At 39.8% G+C, this 22185-nt stretch overlaps 2 protein-coding genes across 4 annotated transcripts in view; both read left to right on the top strand.

Moving 5' to 3' along the window:
* POLK (DNA polymerase kappa) overlaps positions 1–5099 on the top strand; it is a 35875-nt gene extending 30776 nt beyond the window's left edge. For 2 of the 3 annotated variants that reach the window (XM_085321983.1, XM_085321985.1), the window contains 3 exons: positions 842–1792; positions 2922–2973; positions 3103–5099. In XM_085321983.1, the coding sequence (XP_085178109.1) occupies positions 842–1792; positions 2922–2973; positions 3103–3187 (1088 nt within the window). In that variant the 3' untranslated portion in view covers positions 3188–5099. Of the gene's footprint in view, positions 1–841; positions 1793–2329; positions 2389–2921; positions 2974–3102 lie in introns of those variants that run through there. The other variant, XM_085321984.1, reaches the window with a different exon arrangement.
* Positions 5100–6945: 1846 nt separating this feature from the next.
* The window catches only part of ANKDD1B (ankyrin repeat and death domain containing 1B), a 34202-nt gene continuing 18962 nt past the window's right edge, over positions 6946–22185 (top strand). The window contains exons 1-6 of the mRNA XM_085322083.1: positions 6946–7107; positions 8931–9108; positions 13420–13523; positions 18652–18750; positions 21617–21715; positions 21820–21924. Coding sequence (XP_085178209.1) covers positions 7042–7107; positions 8931–9108; positions 13420–13523; positions 18652–18750; positions 21617–21715; positions 21820–21924 — 651 coding nt within the window. The 5' untranslated portion in view covers positions 6946–7041. The remainder of the gene's footprint in view (positions 7108–8930; positions 9109–13419; positions 13524–18651; positions 18751–21616; positions 21716–21819; positions 21925–22185) is intronic.

Here is a 22185-nt window from a genome sequence, read left to right as displayed (position 1 = left end):
CTTTAGAGTTAGAAATTATCATGTATCAAAATAGTAGGCTCTACTCTGAAGTAAAATTAATCTAAATGGATTTATAATTTTTGCATTACCCTGGTAGTTTTTGCAAAGTGGAACAGTTCTGGAGTGCTAAATAATGACTCAGGATTGCTTGACTGACAAACTCTTTCCTACCACCTGTTATCCCTGGAACAATGTACACATCAGCATGAGAGCAGAAACTTAATGCATAGCAGTCTTTAATTCTGCTGCCTTAAAAGAGCTTCTAAATCTGCTTTGTATTACAGCAACAACTAGCTTCTGTCCATAACTGCTTTTAGAAACAAAAGCCTTAAATTAAAGTGTTTCTAATTTGAAGATGCTGTATTTTGACAGAAGTTACTGGATTTCTTGCAGAAGTAAATTGTGTGTTTGGATTCTAAGATCCACCTCCTTCAGGTGCTTATACATTTTTCTATGTGAACCATCCAGTGACATATAAAACTTACTTGTTCTGTTAAAATATACTGAAGGAAGAAATATTTTAATGGAGAAATTTCAGGCAGAACTATCTTTCAGACTTGATTTTACATAACTGTATTATAGCCTCTCATTATACTGCAATCAGTTAATACTTTGTGGGTACTGAAGTTAGTGATAGAGTTGGGCAAGTCTTCAGGTGTGATGATAAAGTTGTATGGATGTAATGATCTGCTTTTAGCATTTGCAGGTGGTATAGCTTCTGTTTAGAGTTAGGTGTACTTTTATTGAGTGGATATATACCTGAGAAAGGGGTTCATTAAGTACTAATATCAACATTTAATAAAATTGGTATTATAAATTGTAACTTGTTTTTTGTCATTAGGTGTACGAGTATCAGGATTTCTGAGTGAAGAGGAGAAGAAATACCAACAAAAAAGTATTAAGAGTTTTCTAAAATCAGGAAAAGAAATCAGTTTTCTTAAACTTGAGCCAGGAAAATCCAACCAGGAACACTGCACAAAAAATTCAGAAGCAACTCCCAGAGCGAGTTTTTTTGATAAAAAGCGAGCTGCAAGGCAACAAAACAGTGAGAATCTTTTTCTAAATGAAACAGCAGATAAACAGCTCTTTCGTGATAAGAAATCAGCAAATTTTGTGGGAGAAACGAACAAAGTCACAGCCGTACAGAATTCTACTCTGTGTAAAATCTTCACCTGCCCTGTTTGCTTTGAGGAGCAAAGAAGCAGTAATTTGGAAGAGCTTAACAGACATATTGATGAGTGCCTTGCTGGGAGTCTTGTTAAAGATACTGTGGAAATATCAGAGAATGAGAGTTCAAAAGAAAATACATTTAACTTTTTTCTGTGTGGTAAAAATGAAAATGATGTATGTCAGAAAAATAAAACAGATCAGTCAGCAGGTACATGCCAGTCAGCAAGTACATCTGGCAATTCTGCTAGCAATAGCGCAGAAAAATTCACTCAGATAATTGTTGATAAACCTCACAAAGAAAGACAGCCTAACCAACTCAGTGATATGGCTAGAAACGTGTGTGTAAAACAATGTCATGTTCCTCAAAGAATTCCTCTAAAGAGTGCAGACCATCTTGAAAAGACTGAGAATACGGGAGAAACTAGTTCATCCTGCTTCTTTGAAGTCAAAGAAGACAATGTTCTTGTTTGTCCAGTTTGTAATTTAGAACAGAAAACTGCTAGTCTTATCTCATTTAATAGACATGTGGATATCTGCTTAAACAAAGGCATTATCCAGGAGCTGACAGAAAAAAATGATTGTCCTACTAAGACTTATGATACAGAAAATTCAAACAGAGTTGGTGAGTATGCACGTTAAGATTTATTTGATTGTTCGAATTGCTCATTTTTGTAATAAAAACAATTTGGTTATAATATACTTGGAACTTTTCAGGGCTTTGAGATAGTTTCCACACTATGTAAGAGTAAACCTTTTTAAAGAAAAATATCAAATCCCTTTCAATGACAAATAAGATTTATGAATGAGATGGTAATTACACAGTATATTCTCTTTTGTGGTGCAGGTGATGTAGGAATTACTCATTTCTGTCCAACCCCATTGTTGTCCCCCCTCCCCCCGCCCTGCTCAGAAAGGTGTTTGTAAGGTCACTCTGAGATTTCTATCAGTGAAAATGTTTTTAACCTGGGTCATTTCTTTCAGTTGACAGAGAAGTTCCATTAAGTAATGTGTTGGCAAAAACAAGGAGGTTAGGAACTTGCAACCCCCCCCCCTTTTTTTTTCTTTCTTTCACTCCGCCAATAAATGTATCACAGAATTATACTTGTAACATGCCAAACCAGTAGCTTGTTTATTCAAGTAGCTTCTCTTTTTGGTGAAGAGTTAATTCTGGGGTTATGACGATGAAGAATCCTTGACAAGATTAGAGGCCATGCACAGGTACTTCTGTAGCTGCTTAAAATACCTTGTTTCTTACCTAGCTTGTAATGAGATAAAATTAAAATGCTAATGTATTAAAATTACTAGAACACAGTTAAGACTTACAATATGAATCTTTTACAAAGAAAATTTTATAAGCGGTAAAGGATAAGGATAAACAATTTAAAAACATAGTTTTAATGTGTTTGTAAGTTTTTTTAAAAAACAGTTTTTAAGCCAGCTTGAAAATAAACTACATTTTGCTGAAATATTTATGAAAACTACAATAGGGTTCAAATTAATCCCTTACAATTCCGTAACTAAGGGTTTTTGTTTTTTCTCTTTTAAATGTRTTACTATAAATGACAGTACTGAAACTGCAGATAGTAAAATGTTTCCTGCTTCTTGAGAGAGATTGAGTTCAGGTATGTCAGAAAAGGGGAGGAAAAGCTTTACCCAGAGCTATTCTTYTAAAAGTTTTGCTGGACGTGTATTTTGCACAGCATTCTTTCTGTATAAGTAATTCATTTTGGTTGTTCCCAATTATTCTTCAGGAAGTTTAAGTAGAGGACAACAGTGTACAAACCCATCACAAGGAACAAAAAGGTAAGAGTTTTCTGGAAACTGATCACACAACTTTTATTTTAAAATAATAAAACTATCAAGTTACTCAGTTTTGTAAAGTTATGAGAATGTGTTGTGAATGTTTCCCTCTTATATTTTTTTTTTCTTTAGGTCTGGACTTGCAACTTCACAGTCAGTATCAAAAAAGGCCAAGTCAAGCAATTCCAAGCATACAATTGAAATGTTTTTTAAATGACTATGTAGCAATGTATTCAGTATGAAGAAATTCATGTTTTATGACTGAAAATTAACTTAGCATCAGTGGTAGGCTTGGGTCGGATGACTGTCTCTGTTAAGTTATTGTATGCCAGTATAAAATGAACATGATGTATGAGGTAGAAGACAACTGAGGTCATTTAATTTTTTTGAGAATAATACAATTTTCTCAGTTGTTTCTGAGAAACAAAATTTACTAGCACTTAGTTTTTGTTTGTTTATATTGAAAATGTGAAACTACTTTGTTGGAGTTGCCAACAGTCTTGTGGGTTGCCTCCACTGTTCAACAGATGGAGCAAGGAGGTTGGAGCTGCCAGTGAGCCAGCTGGCAGGGCAACTGCCTGGGAAAGCAGGCATCATTAGCCAGGGTGCCAGGCTGGGCTGAYGCGAGGGCCCTCATCACACACCCTAGCATCTCTGCCAGGACCAGTGCTGTGTTGCATGTGACAGACGTACTAATTCGGGCTTGTGCTTCCTCTGACAATTCAGCACCAAGCCAAACTGCAGTATTAGCTGTGTTATAGTAAAGAAGAGTTGAGTTTCCTGATTTCAGTTCTTAAGAACATTTGTTTCATGAATTGAGACAAAAACTGGTTAGTGTTACAGTTTCAAAGGAAAAGAGCAAGATTTCAGAGCCCAGGCAGGTTTCCACTGTAGTCCCTGGAATGAATAAGAGGTGATGCACCAATCCTAGTATGCTCAGTCCTACCAGATACAAAATGATTTCACTGATGTAAAAAATGTAATAAACCTGWTGATGAGAAAAGAATGATTCCACATTAGTCAGACATACGCTGTTTGATCCTTGGCCTTTTTGAAAGAGACAGAGCTTCAAGTTTCTTTGAAACTGTCAAGTCAGTACCTTTCAAAGGCAGGAAAGTCATTCTAACTAAAAAATCTTACAGTGCAATAATTGTATGAATGACATGCAAATATTCATGATGCTGAAATGAAACAACTTGCTTATTATTACTCATGTTTCTATTTGAAAAATGTTTTGTATTTTTTTAATAAACTGTATTTTATGAGTACATGTGTGGGAGGGGGAGTTGTAAAGTGCAAATATTTAAAATACTGCGGTAAGATATTTTCCTCTCCACACCAGATTATTTAAATGTAGATATTTTATTATAATTAACTACTTTTTATCAAACAATTTATGATGCTAGCATACTTAAAATTATACAAACAATGACAAGCCCTTGATGAAATATAAGCTGCTTTTTAAATTGTATAATCTTTAAAGAAATGACGATGATAGAAGCATCTGTTTTGTTGCCGAACTGTATTGAGATTACTGTGTGGTGATTTTTTGGTTATTTTTCTGGGKTTTTGTGTGTGCATGTTGCGGGGGGAGGGGTTGTTTGGAGGAGAAAAAAAAATGTGTACGTGAGCTGTACTGGATGCTCTGGTTACGTCCAGGATCTACTGCTTCACTTCCAGATTTGCTGGAATGGTTTAAAAATTCACTATGTCTACCTCCCCATATCTGCTTATTTGCCAGAAGCCACTATGCCCACAGCTCGGTCATTTGAATTTGTGTCAGTGCTCCCTAATCTCCTTTGGACCAAATCAGCTGGGCTAGTTCAGACTGCTGTGTAAGCTAGCTAGGTTGACTTTGTTTAGAGCAGGTCAGTGAGCATTCAACATGTGCTGTTCTGCTGATGGAGCTGAGGGATGGAGACTTTTGGTTAGAGAGGCATAAAAGCAACTGGGGGAGCAATAGCTTAAGTTTCCGCTGCTGTTTAGAAAGCGAACATCTGTCCCATAATTAGCCTACATCAGTCTGTATACTGCCTCCTAAGCCCATATTTGAGATGCTAGACTGTTTCTCACTGCCACATGTTAAAACAAGATCTGATTCAATAAATGTGTAGAATTCGAATACTATCTTCAATATCTTTGTGTGTATTTCTTTAAAATTTTTATTTTTATTTGTGTATTACTTAGGGAAAAAAAACACTACTGTAAATTTTTGAACAAAAAAATAAGTCTGTCTTAGCCTGGGAAGTTATTTTATTGTCTCTACAAGAGTGTCATATAGTTATCTTTGAGTATTGAAAATCAAAATTATGGAATATCTTAGAGTTAATATGGAAACAAAATTCATAAGACAAATGTCTGTATTGGGATGTATACAAAATGTTAACACCTTTTAGAAAAATGGTTTTGGATATTTACAGATGATGTCTAGTGAAATTGTTTAAATGTTTTCCATGCAAAATATTTATTGCAACTTGAAACAGAAGCATTTTTTCTACTCAGTGTAAGTTGTTATACAGCACTGGTTAGTGTTTTTATCTAAAGAAAGCCTTAAGTGGTTTCTAGTAATGTCATAACTTTTCTGTCATGTTTTGTCTGATTTGATTTTGTTTTGTTTCCTCAGCTCTTATGGAAAAAACTGTGCAAGTGAATATTTTCTGTCTTGTATTTTTCTCAGTGCATATAATATGTATATAGTACCTGTGTGTTATATTGGTAATAACTGACCTTAACTTAAAATCTGCTTTCTTTTACATCCAGAAATTTCTTTATGGCTTGCCTGGGTCTAACTTATGGTATAGGTTATTCTGTGTGTGATGAGAATTTTTGTGTAGTGTCAGTATCTRTTGCTTACGGTGGCTGAATATGTACATCATCTTGAATTTCTCTTCTAGTTGTGTATGACGGAAAAAAGGATGACACTTCTGTGATCTTATATTCTTCTGTCCACCACTTCCTCAGAATAGAAATGCAGACAACATGTGCGTGGCCACAGAGCATTTATTTCTAAGGAGTATGTKCTTGACGTGACTAGGATAGTCATAGAGATGTCTCTCCCTGCTCGGTACAAGACTTGAGTCTCTTGTAAATCAGCAGGACATAAAAACTTACAGAATAGCATTTTCCTGTTGAATATGCTTACTGTCATCTATAATAATATCTTCATTTATTTTAGATTTGAAGTATCTTGTCTATAGAATGTCTTGCTGTGGTTGGATGCCAGTCACTTGTTTTGTGCAAGTCTGTTAGCTGTYTGACCTTTTGATAAATTCTTTATATCTGGAAAGGTTGGAGATCTGGAAAACATCCAGTTATTCATATTGGAAATATTGGTAAACTGTCGCTTATGCTGTTTAATTTGTAAAGCTCCTAAGGTTGATCTTTAAAGTGGCAGTAATCCTACAGGAAGGAACTTCAGCAAGGCAGAGTTTGGGCTGTAATTGGTCTTTCAGTAGCTTAATTCTTGTTGGAATTATTACCCTGTTTAAAATAGCCTCCTCTGTCTCTTACATTGTAGCATGCAGAGCCAAGCAAGAGGTTGCATCAACACAGTTGTCAAGAGTCGCATTGTCTGCATGCCAGCCTGCAGTTTCCCTCGGTTTGTTGTCCAGCTGACRTTTTGTAGGCTCTCTTGCGTATCTTTTCTTATTTCTATTGGTATACAGCGCAAGAKTAGGCTTCTCCATGAGCGCTCTCGAGGCCAGCCACAGCAGCTAGTCTAGTTGTAACAAYAGCAGATGGGAGTGGGGGGGTAACTGTAAGGTGCTACAATTGCGCAGGCTAACAATTTACACACCACTTGACTCAGAATCCAATAGAGTTTAATACTTTTCATTAACATCTAATGCTTGTTGCCACGATACTAGCTTCAGGTCTCRCCTCCTTTTATAAGACTTAATTTTGGTTTGTTATTTCTGCTTAAAGTTTTTTCTCACTTTACATTTTTTTTCTTCTTACTTCTCAATATTAACAAATACTCTGAATTCCTGATCGTCTTAGTTCCTGGGAGAGAGGGACCTATGAAGAAAAGTGAGGAAGATGTTCCAGTAACCCCTTACTCTGCCCTCTGGTATGGATGGTTTCTGCCTTGGCTTTTTCTGCAGATTGCTGGGACCTTTTGAAAGAGTCACTATTGTGGTGAGTTGTATAGAGAACGTGGTTAACTTAGCAATTTTGGAGTACATAAAACAGCTGTACTGAAAAAGTCAATTAAGAGAAAAGTGATAAGCTATGAAATGATAATACTGTATGATAGTGATTAGAACCTGAAACTGATAGACGGTGTTTCTAGACTACATGTACAACTGTGTTCCTGGTTTCAAGGTTCATGCTGCAACTCTGGTTATGTTTGAGGCTGCAAATCTATCATGTCTTTGGTGTCAGTTGTGAGAAGTGAATCTAATAATGCTAAAGTTGTTCTTTTTCTTTCACGTGGGGAAGGAGCACTAATACTGCAAACAGTGGGCCTGTATTACATGTTCAGTCCCCATAAAAAATAAAGCTCTTCCTCTTAAGATGATGTGCTGGGACATTTGACTCACAGGAAATGAGTAAAAGCAAAATCTTATGGCTAAATCAGTTAGTTGTTCTTGCCACACAGAGTTTATTTTCTTACTGATTTTTTAGCTGAATAGAATTCATCTRCTAGAGTACAGTTGATAAAAACTATCTTATGAAACCTAGGTGTATCACTTGTAAAGAATACTGTACGTAACAGCCTGACAGTATCAAAAATATTGAAGGGAGGGAGAAAAGAACCATAAAATCCATTTATATACAATAAGCAGAGTTTGAACAAATAGTTTCATATCCAGATTTGTTTGATTCACAGACTACTTAGTCTTTCAGATTAAAGTTACCATGGATATTTATAGTGTTAATAACTTTAGAAGCTAAGACAACTGTGTAATCTGAGGTAACCRTAAAATAAAACAGCAATGCGGGTTTAAGTAGATGAAAGTAATAGTGGAGTTAGAATTTCAGGATAAGCCAAGAATTCTGATTAAATAGGTCTCAAGAAGATGTCATTTCACTAAAACTGAACCTTGGGGATGTATGTATCAATTTTCAATTGGACTTGGATGAAAGAGAGTATCCTCTACCTGAAAATTAACTGTCTTGTGATATTACTATTTATGTGCATGTTTCTGCCCTGAATAATTCATGCCAGAAGCACTTCAGTCGCTAGCAAACCAACAGTGAGTCAGGCCTGCAAGGGGCACAGAGGCAGTCTCCCTCTCTGATCCAGTGAACACTGGTCTAATGTAGAGTACCTCCGAGAGGAATTTCTCCACCAAAATGCCCTTCAGCCTACACAGAGCTCTGTGACTACCTTGCGATTAGTAATAGCACTCCCTGGCTCTTGGGGTCCATGCAAGCTGTAGTGCCCACTCTGTGAGTACCCACACCCCCGTGTGTGTGTGCCCATATGTGTTTCCTTGTGGCATCGCTCTCAAAAGTGCTTCTCGTTTGTGTGATGATTGGGAAGTGCTGCAGAAATAAGTAGGACAGCCTCTTTGTCGATGCGGGTGTTTACATGTGCCGATTGCTRTTTGCTTCCAAGGCGAACAGCTTAACGTACTCTGTATCATAGAATTGGTAAGGTTGGAAGGGACCCCRGGAAATCATCTAGTCCAGCCCTCAAAAATTGGCCCATACAGGGATCGAGCCCATGACCTTGGCATTATTAGCACCACACTCTGACCAACTGAGCTAAAACTAACCCCAGGACTCTGGAATGGCGACATGTTGCCTAGCTAATGTCAGAAGCTCTGTGTATTTAGTCTTCCCTGGCTTGTGAAGCAAATACCTAGAACTACGACTCACCCTTGGCTCTTCAGGCCGTCCTGGCCAAGTGCTTGTGGAAGGCAGTGCTGCAGGCGTGCTGGGGGAGCACTGCCAGGCCTGCAGGCTGCCTGCCTATGCTTGGCTCAGTTACAGCCCTACAACCGGTTTTTCAGCGCTGCAGGGAAAACACACCCCAGGCGAATGCCCAGCACCTCCCTCAACACACCTGCAGGAGGCCCTTTCCCTCGGAGGAGAAAGAGGACGTGAAGACTGCAATGAAGGGGCTGAGCGATCTATTTGGCTTCAGGGAGGATGTGAGGCAGGCAGCCACAGCAGCCGGCCACGAGAGTTGTGAGTGAGCTGGACCGGGGCAGCACGGGGCACCAGGCGAGGCCTGTCTTTAAGTTAGCAGCTCAGAGCGTCCTTCCAGGAAGTGAATAGTTGGAAGCGCCAAAGGGCATTTTGTGCCTCCTGTGCTGGGCTGGGGATGGGGGGAGAGCAGATGGGTTTTAAAATCAGTAGTTATTGAACTTTGTGATGGGAGTCAGCCTGGGAGCCCAGGAGTTTTCCTTTTGCCTTCACCCACCTGAGCAATCAGTCCCAGCAGGCAGCTCGGCTCCTGCCCCTCCGCAGGTCCCTGTGATGCCTGAGACCTCCACTGTGCTTTGGTGTCCCAGGGAAACAAGCAGGGAAGCAGGAATCGAGGTGGGCAGAGCTGGGTTTGCACCACTGCTGCCCTAGTCCAYCATTTCCTTCTGGTCAAGCTGAGGCCCCAGCGGAGGAGCCGCAGGCTGTGCTCAGAGCCAATGGGCCGGGCAGGAGCGAGGTGGCACACAGACTGAAGTCAGTGTTGCCAGCACCGTTGGGTCCACCTGAGTCTCTYTCTTGTCTCGAGCAAAGTTCAAAATGAGTTGTGAACAAAAGGAAGAGAAACGTGAGCTGTTTTATATGTAGTAAAAAATAGCAACAAGTATATGAAGCATCTTTATTATTAAGACTCTTATAGATCTGGGATCAGGAGTTGGGGTTTGGCGTGTCCATCTTGCAAGAGTCTGGTCTTGCAAACTGTCTAGCACCCCACTTTAATTTCACTCCTGAAATGGTCCAGGGGTGTTCAAGTAGGTGACTAATCCTAGTGAGGTTAAATATGTGTGAACAGCCCAACTGATTCAGGCCCTTAGTCTAAGGGGGAGGAGGGTGGAGAAAAAAGAAAAAAAAAAAGTGGAGGAAGTTCTAGTCTAGCCAAAGTCAGTGGCATGACTCAGTGACTGTGGACTCTAGATTTCATCGTGCCAATCAGTTTGTTCAAGAACAGTGTGTTACAGCGCGGGCTGCAAATAGTGCAGATGGGTTATTTGTGGGAACTGAATGGCAAGTGTTACTTGCCGTACTGTGCCCATGCCGTACTTACCGTACTGTGACCATGTCCTGTGATCTCRATGTGATAACCAAGCGCTGTTTCCTGGGTCATGCTTCCTGTTTCCAGATTTGCGAAAAAGGCTGACGAGAGTGGAAAAGAAAACATATGAATGAAATATCACTGTAATGTTCAATAGATAGTTTTCCCATTACTTTAAAGTGGAAAATTATTATTTTAGAGAGAGATTCTCATGACTTTAAGATATAAACACTTTAGTCATTTTTTTCAGTAACAAGTATGAAAATAGAATTTTGAAAGAAAAAAGTTACCAAAAATGTTTACTATGATTTAATTTTTAGAAACTGGAGTGAAAACAACTTGGGATATAGTGTTGTCATTATTTTTGTATTTTCCCTCCTTAGAACTCTTCAGCCCATCCAAATTCCTGTTTTAGTCTTAGTTTTTTAAAGATACTGACAGATTTCATATTATGGATACCACAAAAGGAAATTCAAGAAAGGAAAAAAAAATCCTGTATGAACTTCTTATTCTGTCTTTTGAGTACTGAAATATCTGGTTCACATTTTGACTTCAGTGGAAGTTGTTATTTGTTGTATTACTGAAAGGAGGATGAAGGCCACTTACATACTTACAAATAACAGCTAAATATGAGAAGAGAAAAACTGAAGAGATTTCAAAGCTTGAGTTTCTGTTGAAGATAGTTAAACTGTTTAGTTCTCTGCATCTTTTTACTTCCTTGCTTTTCCAAAAGAGGAACAATATTGGAATGGCCAACACACTGTTAAATCCTGCTATGTATTGTTTGTGGACAGGACTGTCTACAGATGAAATCAGCTGGTAAAATATCTGTTTTTAATTAGCTCAAAAGGGAAAATTGAAAATGAAATAGTAATTACTTTGAAACCTGTAGATCAGTGAGCCAGAAATTTTGTATGAAGCCATGGAAAACAAAATAGAATTAACAGCCGCAAGTGGATTATRTGTTGCTGCTGCTACTCAAAAATAGAGTAATATTTCTTGCTAATAATGCAAGGAACACCAAGTTCAGGAAACTGCAGCTGTGGCAGAAAGCTTCCATAAATCTGTTGTCTGACAATTCTATACTTCTGTAAAATGCTTTTTCCATGCAGAAAATTACAGAAGTAGGAAAAGGTTGTGCAGAAAGTTAGCACAGCAGTGTGCCTGGAATGCTGCTGTTCTTCCTGAATTAAGAGGTGTTAAGASAGAGATTAGAAAACATCATACCCTGAGCAAAAGGTTTTATTTTTATCTGTGTACTTAGAGTTCATCACTTGTGAACAGGACAGAGAAGAGCGATCATTAATTCCTTTTCAGAACTGCAGCAAAATTGTCTTTTCCAGGGCAGATAAAGAAACATTGCTTTCTCTTGTTCCTTGAAGGCAATGTAAGTAATCCGTTGGGATTGTTCCTGAGTGTTGCAAGTATTTGTCTCTGCACCTTCATGTAAGGTGTATGTACAAGGGCTTGTCAGCAATCACTGGGAATGGATGTGGCCTAATTGTGACTTGACCCAGTTACATCTGTTTAGTGCTCTACATTTTGTTTCTGTTTTTGCCGCGGATTTTCTTTGAAAAAAATATCTTGTGACCATTGGCATACCTATGTTTGAGATAGTGGAGATCTCTGGCAGGTACTTCTTTATGGRTTCTAGACCATGAAAACTACAAGTGAGGTGTATATTCTGCAAAGATCGCTGCTCACGTGCTGATTTTGTTGTCAGTCATGCTCTTTGTCACAGATGTGAGTTTTATGGAACACTCCTGACATACAGTTTATTTGAAAACTTGCAAATAACACATTTTTAGAGATGGAGAATTTGAAGAAATGGATTTTTCCATATGCATAATAGTAACGTTGGTTAAAATTTTTGCATGATTCTGGACATATATTCTCTGGAAATATTGCTACCACTATGTTCAATTCTTACACTCTTCCCAAGGCATCTTCTGTTGGCCATGGTTGGAGGCAGGATATTCCTGCAAATGGACCTTTGGCCTGATCTGCTGAGACCATTCTTTGTAATAACATAGCATTGTTTTGGTGAAACTGGGTGACTTTTTCAACTGATAAAAAAAAATAAAAAATAAAAGCAGGATATTGCTTTTAATATTTGAAAACTAAGACAATAATCATAGTTATAGCGATATTACTATTTAAATATTTAGTGTATATGTGCATTTTTGTTTGCCGCTGCTTATTTGCTTGGTCTCTGGCCCCTGTTCTGTAAAATGGGCTAAATAGTATGCTTCTGTTGTTTGAAGTGCGTGGAGGAAAGCCTGGAAATAACTTTGGAACTGTCCAGTTTAATTTTTAGCTTGTTTTGTGCAGAACAACTGTGATTATTCCCACTGAGATCATAATCATGAGTAATGTGTAAGATGCAATTAAGTGAATGCCATGCTGATTTTCTTTAGTGTGCTCTGCAGTCATACTGCCTCAAGCTGTATTTTCATTAGCTGTTAATAAACATAGACAGAATGCAGGAGGACAGACTCGCATGAAATCTCTCTAAGGAACAAATTGTTGCTGCAGTTTCTAGTTCAATAGATAGTGCTGTCCTCTTTGTTGATAACCTTGGATAAATGCGTTCTTAGCTATCCTCTCTAGTGTCTTTCAGTCTGAAAGCTAAGCAATTAACTTTTTTGACTGTGATATGTTAGTAAATTAAGAGTAGCTGATAACATTTCTTGCAACTAATATCCTAATTTCATTTAAGTATTAAATGTTAAGGTAGAACATGCTGATAGAGAAATACTCTGACTTCCATGTTAGCTAATCCAGTTCAAGTACTATTTTTTTTCCCCCTGTAATCCTCCTGCTGATTAAGTTGGGTCATACCGTTTGGTTACTGGTGTACACTGTTATGTATTTTGGTGATGTATTCTGTTGTAAAACAGAGCAACTTTTTCCAAGGATATGAAATGAATTCTGTAGTTTGTACTGTTGGCTGTTTCATTTATAAAATGCATTGAGATCTGTTCTGATAGCAGGAACTTTGTAAATGAATTCTCATTACCGTGGACAGTAATGATACTTTGTGCTGCAAGGAATCTGTTTGCACTTAAAATTTGAAACTAGAAACATCAGCCAGATGTCTCTAGGGGAGARAATACAATCCTGGAACAATCTATGATGAGAAGCAAATGATTCATATGAAATACTAGATCAGGACAAATAACAGAAGGTAAGAACAGTATCATYGCTTAAGTTTGCTATGGCTATTTCTTTAGTAATATAATTTCTTTGTCATGTTTTCACAGTATTGCCAGATGAGAGAGAATTTCAGTATGCTGCTAAAATGAACAATTTGGAAACGATGGAAAAAATATTTAAAAAGAATGTTAACATAAATGCTGTAGATACTGTGAGTATGAAGTATATGACAAATCAGTGGTCTGAAATGTGAGTCATGTTGGTTTGTTTAGTGGGATCCTGGTGTAACTAGTGCAGTCAGCTGCAAGGTGATCAGARAATCATAGAATCAGTAAGGTTGGAAGGGGCCTCTGGAGATCATCTAGTCCAGCCTCCCTGCTCAGCAGGGTCACCTAGAGCATATTAGACAGGGTTGCATCCAGGCAGGCCTTGAAGAGCTCCAGAGAAGGAGACTCCACCACCTCTCTGGGCAACCTGTTCCAGTGCTCTGTCACTCTCACAGGGAAGAAATTCCATGTCTCTCTTGTACTGGGGAGCCCAGAACTGGACACAGTACTTGAGATGAGGCCTCMCCAGGGCTGTGCAGAGGGGGAAGATCACCTCCCTCCACCTGCTGGCAACACTCTTCCTAATGCACTCCAGGAGACCATTGGCCTTCTTGGCCACAAGGGCACMTTGCTGGCTCATGGTCAGCTTGTCATCCACCAGCACTCCCAGGTCCTTCTCTGCAGAGCTGCTCTCCAGCAGGTCAGCCCCCAGCTTGTACTGGTGCCCAGGGTTATTTTTCCCTAGGTGCAGGACTCTGCCCTTGCCCTTGTGGAACCTCAGGAGGTTCCTCTCYGCCCAGCTGGCCAGGTCTCTCTGAAGGGCAGCACAGCCCTCAGGTGTGTCAGCCACTCCTCCCAKCTTGGTATCATCAGCAAACTTGCTGAGGAGGCACTCTGTCCCCTCCTCCAGATTGTTGATGAAGAAGTTGAACAGGATGGGACCCAGTACTGAGCCCTGGGAGATGCCACTAGCCACAGGCCTCCAACTAGACTCCATGCCACTGATGACAACCCTCTGAGCTCTGCCTTTTAGCCAGTTCTCAATCCACGTCACTGTCCACTCGTTTAACCCACRCTTCCTGAGCTTCTCTAGGAGGATGTMAKGGGAGACAGCRTCAAAAGCCTTGCTGAAGTCAAGGTAGACAACGKCCACTGCTCTTCCCTCATCCACCCAGCCAGTCATTCCATCGTAGAAGGCTATCAGGTTGGTTAAGCAGGATTTCCCCTTGGTGAATCCATGCTGGCTACTCCTGATCACCTTCTTTTCCTCCCTGTGTCTGGAGATGACATTCGGGATGAACTGTTCCATCCCCTTACCAGGGATGGAGGTGAGGCTGACCGGCCTGTAGTTGCCTGGGTCCTCCTTGCCCTTTTTGAAGACTGGAGTGACATTGGCTTTCTTCCAGTCCTCAAGCACCTCWCCAGTTCTCCATGACTTTTCCAAGATGATGGAGCGCAGCCTGGCAACATCTGCCAGCTCCTTCAGTACCTGTGGGYGCATCCCATCCGGGCCCATGGATTTGTGGATGTCTAGCCTGCCAAGAAGGTCTCTAATCCTATCCTCCTAAACCAAAGGAAAGTCTTCCCTTCTCCAGACTTTCTCCCTCACATCCAGGCTACAGGATTCCTGAGGGCTGCCCTTAGCAGTGGATACTGAAGCAAAGAAGGCATTCAGTAATTCTGCCTTCTCTGTATCCCTTGTCACCAGGGTCCCCACCCCATTCAGTAGCGGGCCCACATTTTCCTGAGTCCTCCTCTTGCTGCTGACRTATTTGAAGAAGCCCTTCCTGTTGTCTTTGACGTCCCTTGCCAGACTCAATTCCAGCTGGGCCTGAGCCTTCCTTGCAGTATCTCTACATACTCTGACTGCATTCCTATAATTCTCCCAAGTAGCCTGTCCCCTCTTCCACAGTCTGTGTATTTTCTTCTTCCGTCTGAATTTGGCCAGGAGCTCCTTGCTCACCCATGCAGGTCTTCTGCACCTTTTGCTGCACTTACTCATAGGGATGCACYRCTCTTGAGCTTGGAGGATATGATGTTTGAATACTAGCCAGCTCTCCTGGACCCCTCCCCCCTTCCTTGTAGGGCCTTAACCCATAAGACTCCACCAATTAAATCTCTGAAGAGCCTGAAGTCCGCTCTCCTGAAGTCCAGGGTTGCARTCCTGCTTTTGTTGCCCTCTTTCCTGCAGGATCCTGAACTCCACCATCTCCTGGTCACTGCAGCCAAGGCTGCCCCCARCCTTCACATCACTAACYAGTCCCTCTCTGTTGGTAAGGACAAGGTCCAGCAGGACACCCTTCCTCGTAGGATCCTCCACCATTTGTGACAAGAAGTTATCATCAGTGCATTGCAGGAGCCTCCTGGACTGTTTGTGCCTTGCTGTGTAGTCCTTCCAGCAGATGTCAGAGTGGCTGAAGTGCCCCATGAGAACCAGGGCCTGTGATCGTGAGGCTACCTCCAGCTGTCTGTAGAAGGCCTCATCAACTTTCTCTTCCTGGTCAGGTGGCCTGTAGTAGACACCCACAACAGTGTCCCCTGTGTTGGTCTGCCCTTTGATCTTTACGCATAAGCTCTTGACTGCCTCCTCCACCCCTAGGCAGAGCTCAATGCATTCCAGTTGTGCTCTCACATAAAGAGCAGCTTCATCACCTCGCCYTCCTGGCCTGCCTCTCCTAAAAAGCGCATAGCCATCCATGACAGTATTCCAGTCATGTGAGCTATCCCACCATGTCTCTGTGATTGCAATGAGATCATGGCCCTGCGATCGCACACAGATCTCCAGCTCCTCATGTTCCCCATGCTGTATGCACTGGTGTACAGGCATTTCAGAGAGGCAGTCATGGCTGCAGGTTTCCCAGGAAGGGTGTACGGGGGTCCCCCATAGCCATGTCCCAAATGCACATCCCCAGCTGCATGTACCCGTTGGAGGCCCCCCAACCCAACTTGTGTTTTGTTGTCTACCTTGTCTGTATGACACCCCACACACACCTAGTTTAAAGCCCTCTTTACTAGGCTGGCCAACCTGTTTGCAAAGACAAATGTGCCCCGCTTGGTGAGGTGAATCCTATCTCTCCCCATCAGTTGTTGGTCTTCAAACCATGTTCCATGGCCATAGAATCCAAAACCCTGTTGCCAACACCAGYGGCATAACCAGTTGTTGATTTGGAAAATCTTCCTACTCCTCCTCCTATGCCTCCCCCTAATCGGCAGGACTGATGAGAAGACCACCGGGGCTCCCAGACCACTGACCACTGTGCCCAAGGCCTTGAAGTCTTCTTTGATTATGTCTAGTTTGTTCTCTGTATCGTTAGCACCCACATGAAAGAGCAGCATGATGAGGCTAAGAATCCTCTTCTAGAATCTGGGTAAGCAGTATTTCACATGTCTAGTTAGACTTTGTAGGATTTCATGCAGCAAAGCTCATGGGCCTTTGAATTTGCCAGTAGTTTGTGCATAAAACTGGGAACTGAGGACTTCTGAATTGTGGTCCTTGCTCTAATGTTGCCTCTGTGCTCTTGGGTGATTAATTTCTTTGTCCCAAGTTCCCCATTTTTTAGAATGGGAAGACAATCTCACAGATACTTAAAGAATGAATTTATGCTGCTAAAATTAGAGATTTAAAATGCCAGTGAAATTATATCGTTCAAYGTGTGCAGAAACATAGGCACATTCTACCGTGTCTTTTTGTCTTCAGGTTGAGATCAGCGTTCAGAGTTGCCATAAATAGATAAGGAGAAATGAAGAACAGTTTGCTCTCAATGGCTATGTRTAAATCATCTAAGCATGAACATCCTAATGTTACTTAACCGTGGCTTCTGAAAAAACTTACTTGTCATGTTCACGTGGATTTTTCACCACTGGGAGTTGATGAGAATGTACAGTTAGTGGGTTTTTTCCTGTTTTGTTTTGGKTTTTTTTGGTTAACAAACAAACTAAGGAAAATAAGAACTCTTATGAGTAAAGTTACAAAGAACAGAAATAGTGTTTCCAGTAACTACAAATTACGATAAATAATACATAGAAAGTAACAGTAGAACACACTTACTTAAATACAGTTCTTGCCRCCTTATTCCTTTCCAGAATACAGGAAATTAAACCAAATACTCTTACAGAGCAGTAATTTGAATTTTTGCTCCCTCATCCTTAAATCAAATCTATCCTCTGGGAGACTTAGCAGTGTAGCTACTTGGGTATCGTGTATTGATTGTTCATAGTCTAGACTGTACTGGCAAAACTGTTCTTTTGTTCGTGTTGATTATTCCAGCCACTCTATTTCCAAGCAAAATAAGCTAGGCTGCCAAAAGGTGAATTTGTTGATATAACTGCTTCTGTGCTAAGAGGCTTTCTGGCATAAGTTTGACAGTCATAAATCCTACCTTTTTGTGCTTCTAACTCGTATAGCTGTGAATTTAGCGTAACACATGAATAAGTCTTCATGGAAGCTCAAGAAAACTAATCTAAACTCACTTTTAAAGTTAATTGGTTAGATCACATTATATCTCTGTACGTGAACTTTCTCTGAATCATGTTAAACCCAATTATGGTTATTTTAATTGTAAATGAAGCTGCCTCCACTAAGGCTTAATTCGGTTTAACCAGTCTATTTTAAATTCATGCCTTTAGTTACCAAATGAAAAATTAATCAAGTGTTTCTGATAAGCCTTGAGCCTATTCACAAGTGTAAAATTACTGACTATATTTAAAAATATTAAAAATATATAAAAAATTACTGACTATATTAAATATATATAAAAAAAAATACTTATTTCATTTACTTAAATAATGGGTCAGTTTGGAAAGGTGACTAGTACTGAGTGAAGGAGAAGTCTCATCGTGCGTTGAAGAGAGAGTCAAAAGCAAGTAGGATACCGAAATGAAAACTAATTGCAGAAATCAATTTTTTTTCAAATCAAACCATATAATAAAGTAATAAATTTGAATGCTTCTTGTATTACATGCATCTTTTCTAGGCAGTGTATGAGTACTTTATCCTCTTTTGATACTTCAGTGAATTTCAGTGAAAGGATTATAATGCTACATAGAGTGACTAAACCATTCTGGTTCTACTATAAATCTTTAAGATCAATATCTAAATTCTATCTAAGCAAACAGAAATACAGATAAAGACTTTTCTCTGGCTGTTGCTAGAGAAATATACAAATGTGTATTTGTTAATAAGGAGAGAATTCAGATTGCATTTCATTGTGAAGATGATCAGAATTTCTGATCATCTACATAATGAAAAAAGCTCTGTTATGGACTTGACAACCAAAGCTTTGCTTATTGCAGTTGAAGCGTACTGCCCTTCATTTTGCTGTTGCAAGAAATCACGTATCTGCAGTGGATTTTCTTCTCCATCACAAAGCTAGACTTGACATCGCAGATCAGGTAAGCAAAGCTGTTTTTTTATAAAATAATTTTACATATTTTGATTCATACATTATAGGAACTCAGGGAAAAATAAAGGTAGATACTTTACTTGTGCTTCTTATTTTACAAAGTTTTATGCTTTGTAAATGCTCCATTTTTTTTCAGGGCCGCATACATTTATATGAAAGAACTGTTGTTGGTATGAAAAGCATGGCCCAGACCGTTGGCTACGTTGAATACTTTGTTGGAGAACAAAGATGATTGAAACCACTTGTACAAATAAGCTGTCTGTGTGGTAGCTGTGTATTGATCTATAGCCACATCTGTATAAAAGCAATCTTATTAGATCCAGAGATCACTAGGAGCTCAGAAGGTGACTGCTGGCGTTCCCTTCTTCTATTTTTATGTGAGCAGCTTAATGCAAAACTGTCAGCTATTTTGCAGCCTCCAAGGTGTTAAGGGTTGAGCAGTCTATGGCTGGTGACACGCATGGTGACGCATAGTGCAGGATTTGATTCAGATGTTAAAGCCAAATTTGTGGTGTTATTAATAAACAGGCCATTCAAATTTTACAAGTTTTAAAATTAAGTGTATGGACCTTTTTTCCAGATGAGCTATTTGTTTCTTTTTTTATATATTTCTACCAGAGCAATGAAAATAGATTCCTCCTCCTCCATCCCATGTTTATTCCTCTCTTTACCATTGTATGCTGCAGTGTTTAATTTATAAGTAAGGCAAAATCCAGGTTGGGGAGGGTGCGGGTGGGTGGGAGGGGAAGAAGCTTCCTAGTTTGCTTTCACTTTCTGTTTGATTGAAAAGAAGATGAAAGAGCCCTGTTCATCCCAGTTACCAGCAGTCTCTAGCTTGAGTACTTGCCTGTAGTACCGGAAACCCATGTCCTGTTTAGCTTAGCTTGATTTGCTCTGAAACATTATGCTGAGTTTCCCTTCTTGTGAATATCTTGCATGCAGAAGGAAGGTGCTGAAAGGCATTTCTTTGAAGAAATATAACTTTCCTTTGGATTCTATCAGCTCCTAAGCAAATCTTGTACTGTTGTAATCAACAGTTTGATAGCTCTTTAACTAGGTAAGAGTAGAAGGCTCACCTCCTTTAAACTGCTAGCTACACTCTTCCTCATGCAGCCCAAGATGCTGTTGGTCTTTTTTGCAGCAAGGGTATGTGGCTGGTCCATATTCAACTTGTCCACTAGGACTTCCAGGTCCTTTTCTGCCAAGCTGCTCTCTAGCTAGTTGGCACCAAGTCTATCCTGGTGCCTATGGTAATTCGTCCACAGATGCTGGACTCCACACTTCCGTTTGTTGAACTTCATGACGTTCCTGTCAGCCCATTTCTCTGATCTGCCAAGGTCCCGTTGAATGGTGCCACAGCCATCTGGTCTGTCAAGCACTTCTCCCAATTTTGTATTACCTGCAGACTTACTGAGGGTCTATCAGTCTTGCCATCCATGTCATTGGGTACACGCCAGCGTACCTGGGGTACACTGCTAGTGGCTAGCCTCTATCTGGACTGCATGCCACTGATCACAACCCTTTTGAACACAGCAGTTCGCCTAGTTTTCAGTCCATCTCACTGACTTTATCTAACCTGTGCTTTATCAGTTTGTGTGAGAGGATGTTGTAGGAGGCAGTATCAAAACCTTTACGAAAGTTGGGATAAACAACATTCACTGTGCTTTTCTCATCCACTGAGCCAGTCGTCTCATTGTAGAAGGCTATCAGATCTAATTAATTTTTTTCTTATTGGTCGCTATTCTGGCTTAATGTGGTGTTACTAATGCAGCTATATATGGGAGGGTGACCTGACATCCCAAGACTCCCTTCTGAACCTTCATGCATTCCATTTCATTACATTTCACCTACATTATATGCTTTTCTGGGCGAAATTTTATGACTTTAGATTTAACTYCTGTATCTAATTCTAGTTAAACACAAGTGGTTTCTTATGTTATACACAGACAGCTTGCAAACTGGAGCAGCAGTATAAGCTGTTTTGTGCTCGCGTGATATCTCTGTCCTTGAACAATTTTCATCGCACTTGTGGCTCTCATCAGTGGCTTTAGCTCGTTCGGAGGCCTGGTGTTCCAGTAGGACCTCTTGTTTACAATAGGAAACGTCTTTTAATTCTAGCCTGTTRGGGGTTGTTTATTTATTTATGAAAATGTGACTTAGAGAAAACTTTCTGCTAGTACTGGGAAAATAGTGCTCCTGTTTTCCRGGCAGTTTAGCATTTCTACCATGTACCAACTAGTTCTAGATTATAGCTGTGATCCAAGTAGCTACAGAACTACTGAACGTACATTTTAAGAGCTTTACTCTGTCAATGCTTTGTTATATGTTGAATTATGAGCATATTAATATTTCTGCTGCAATTGGGCACATGCGATTGCGAGTTGAAGATGTGAATAAAAGATGATCATAAGATTTGTCTTTTCTTTTTTTAATGATACTGCCTTTAAATATTATGGTCTGAAGTTTAAAGTCTTTTTAAAATTACCCCTTTAAAAATCAACGTTTAATTTTGCTCTTCTGTTTAGTTTGAAAGTTTTTTTTCAGGACAAGTTTGTAAGCCACAGTAACAAATTTTCTCTCTAGAAATCTTTATCTTAGAATGGGATTAATCTCTCTCTGGAGAAGCCCTTTTGTTAAGAAGAGAAAGAGCTGGAACACTTAGCTAAGTCTTGATTCATGATATTTAAGTGAGAAGAGTATCAATCACAGTGCCAGCTGATTGACATTCTAACTGACATTCTTGTGCCTGCAGAGCAGAACCCGTTCATGCACTGAATTATTAAAAAATACTCTTTTTAAAAAAGAATAAATATATATTTTGATGGTAATTTCTGCCTTTTTCATTTTATTTGAAGCATGGCCTGACAGTGATTCATCTTGCAGCTTGGTCTGGAAATCTGGATATAATGCGAAAATTAGTTAAAGCAGGTGCTGATCAAAAGGCTAAGAATGAGGTTTGTTGATGATAATTTTTAATCAACTCTAAACATGTTTATTATGAAAAGATTGAACTTGTCTTTACAGAGTTGCTTTTTTCTTTTTTCTTTTTTTTTTTAAGGAAGGGATGAATGTACTGCATTTTGCAGCTCAGAACAACAGTGTTAAAATAGTCGATTATTTTCTCAGAGATCTTCACCTGAATGACTTGAACAAGCCTGATGGGGTACAGTATGTTACTTTCTGTTTATTTCTTTGATGTCATCTAATGAGGATGTGGGTCTACATGTAGCTATCTTACATAGTGAAAAGTGGAGGTGCATCAGTTCTGCAGTCGTGTGAGAACCTTGTCCTCAATGGGTTTTCCGTGCTTGTATTTCTGTACCTCACTATGTGGTGATCTCTCTTTGAAGGCTTGCCTAGCCAAGTAGGATATTTTACCTTTACAGAGGGAAAAACATAGGGTCTACCCCCAAAATAGCAAACC

Source organism: Rhea americana, unplaced genomic scaffold (assembly GCF_003343005.1).
Source record: "Rhea americana isolate MKP2758 unplaced genomic scaffold, rheAme1 scaffold_74, whole genome shotgun sequence".
In the NCBI taxonomy this organism is placed as follows: domain Eukaryota; kingdom Metazoa; phylum Chordata; class Aves; order Rheiformes; family Rheidae; genus Rhea; species Rhea americana.
Note: the sequence above shows the minus strand (reverse complement) of the source record. Positions and strands in the feature narration are given on the sequence as shown.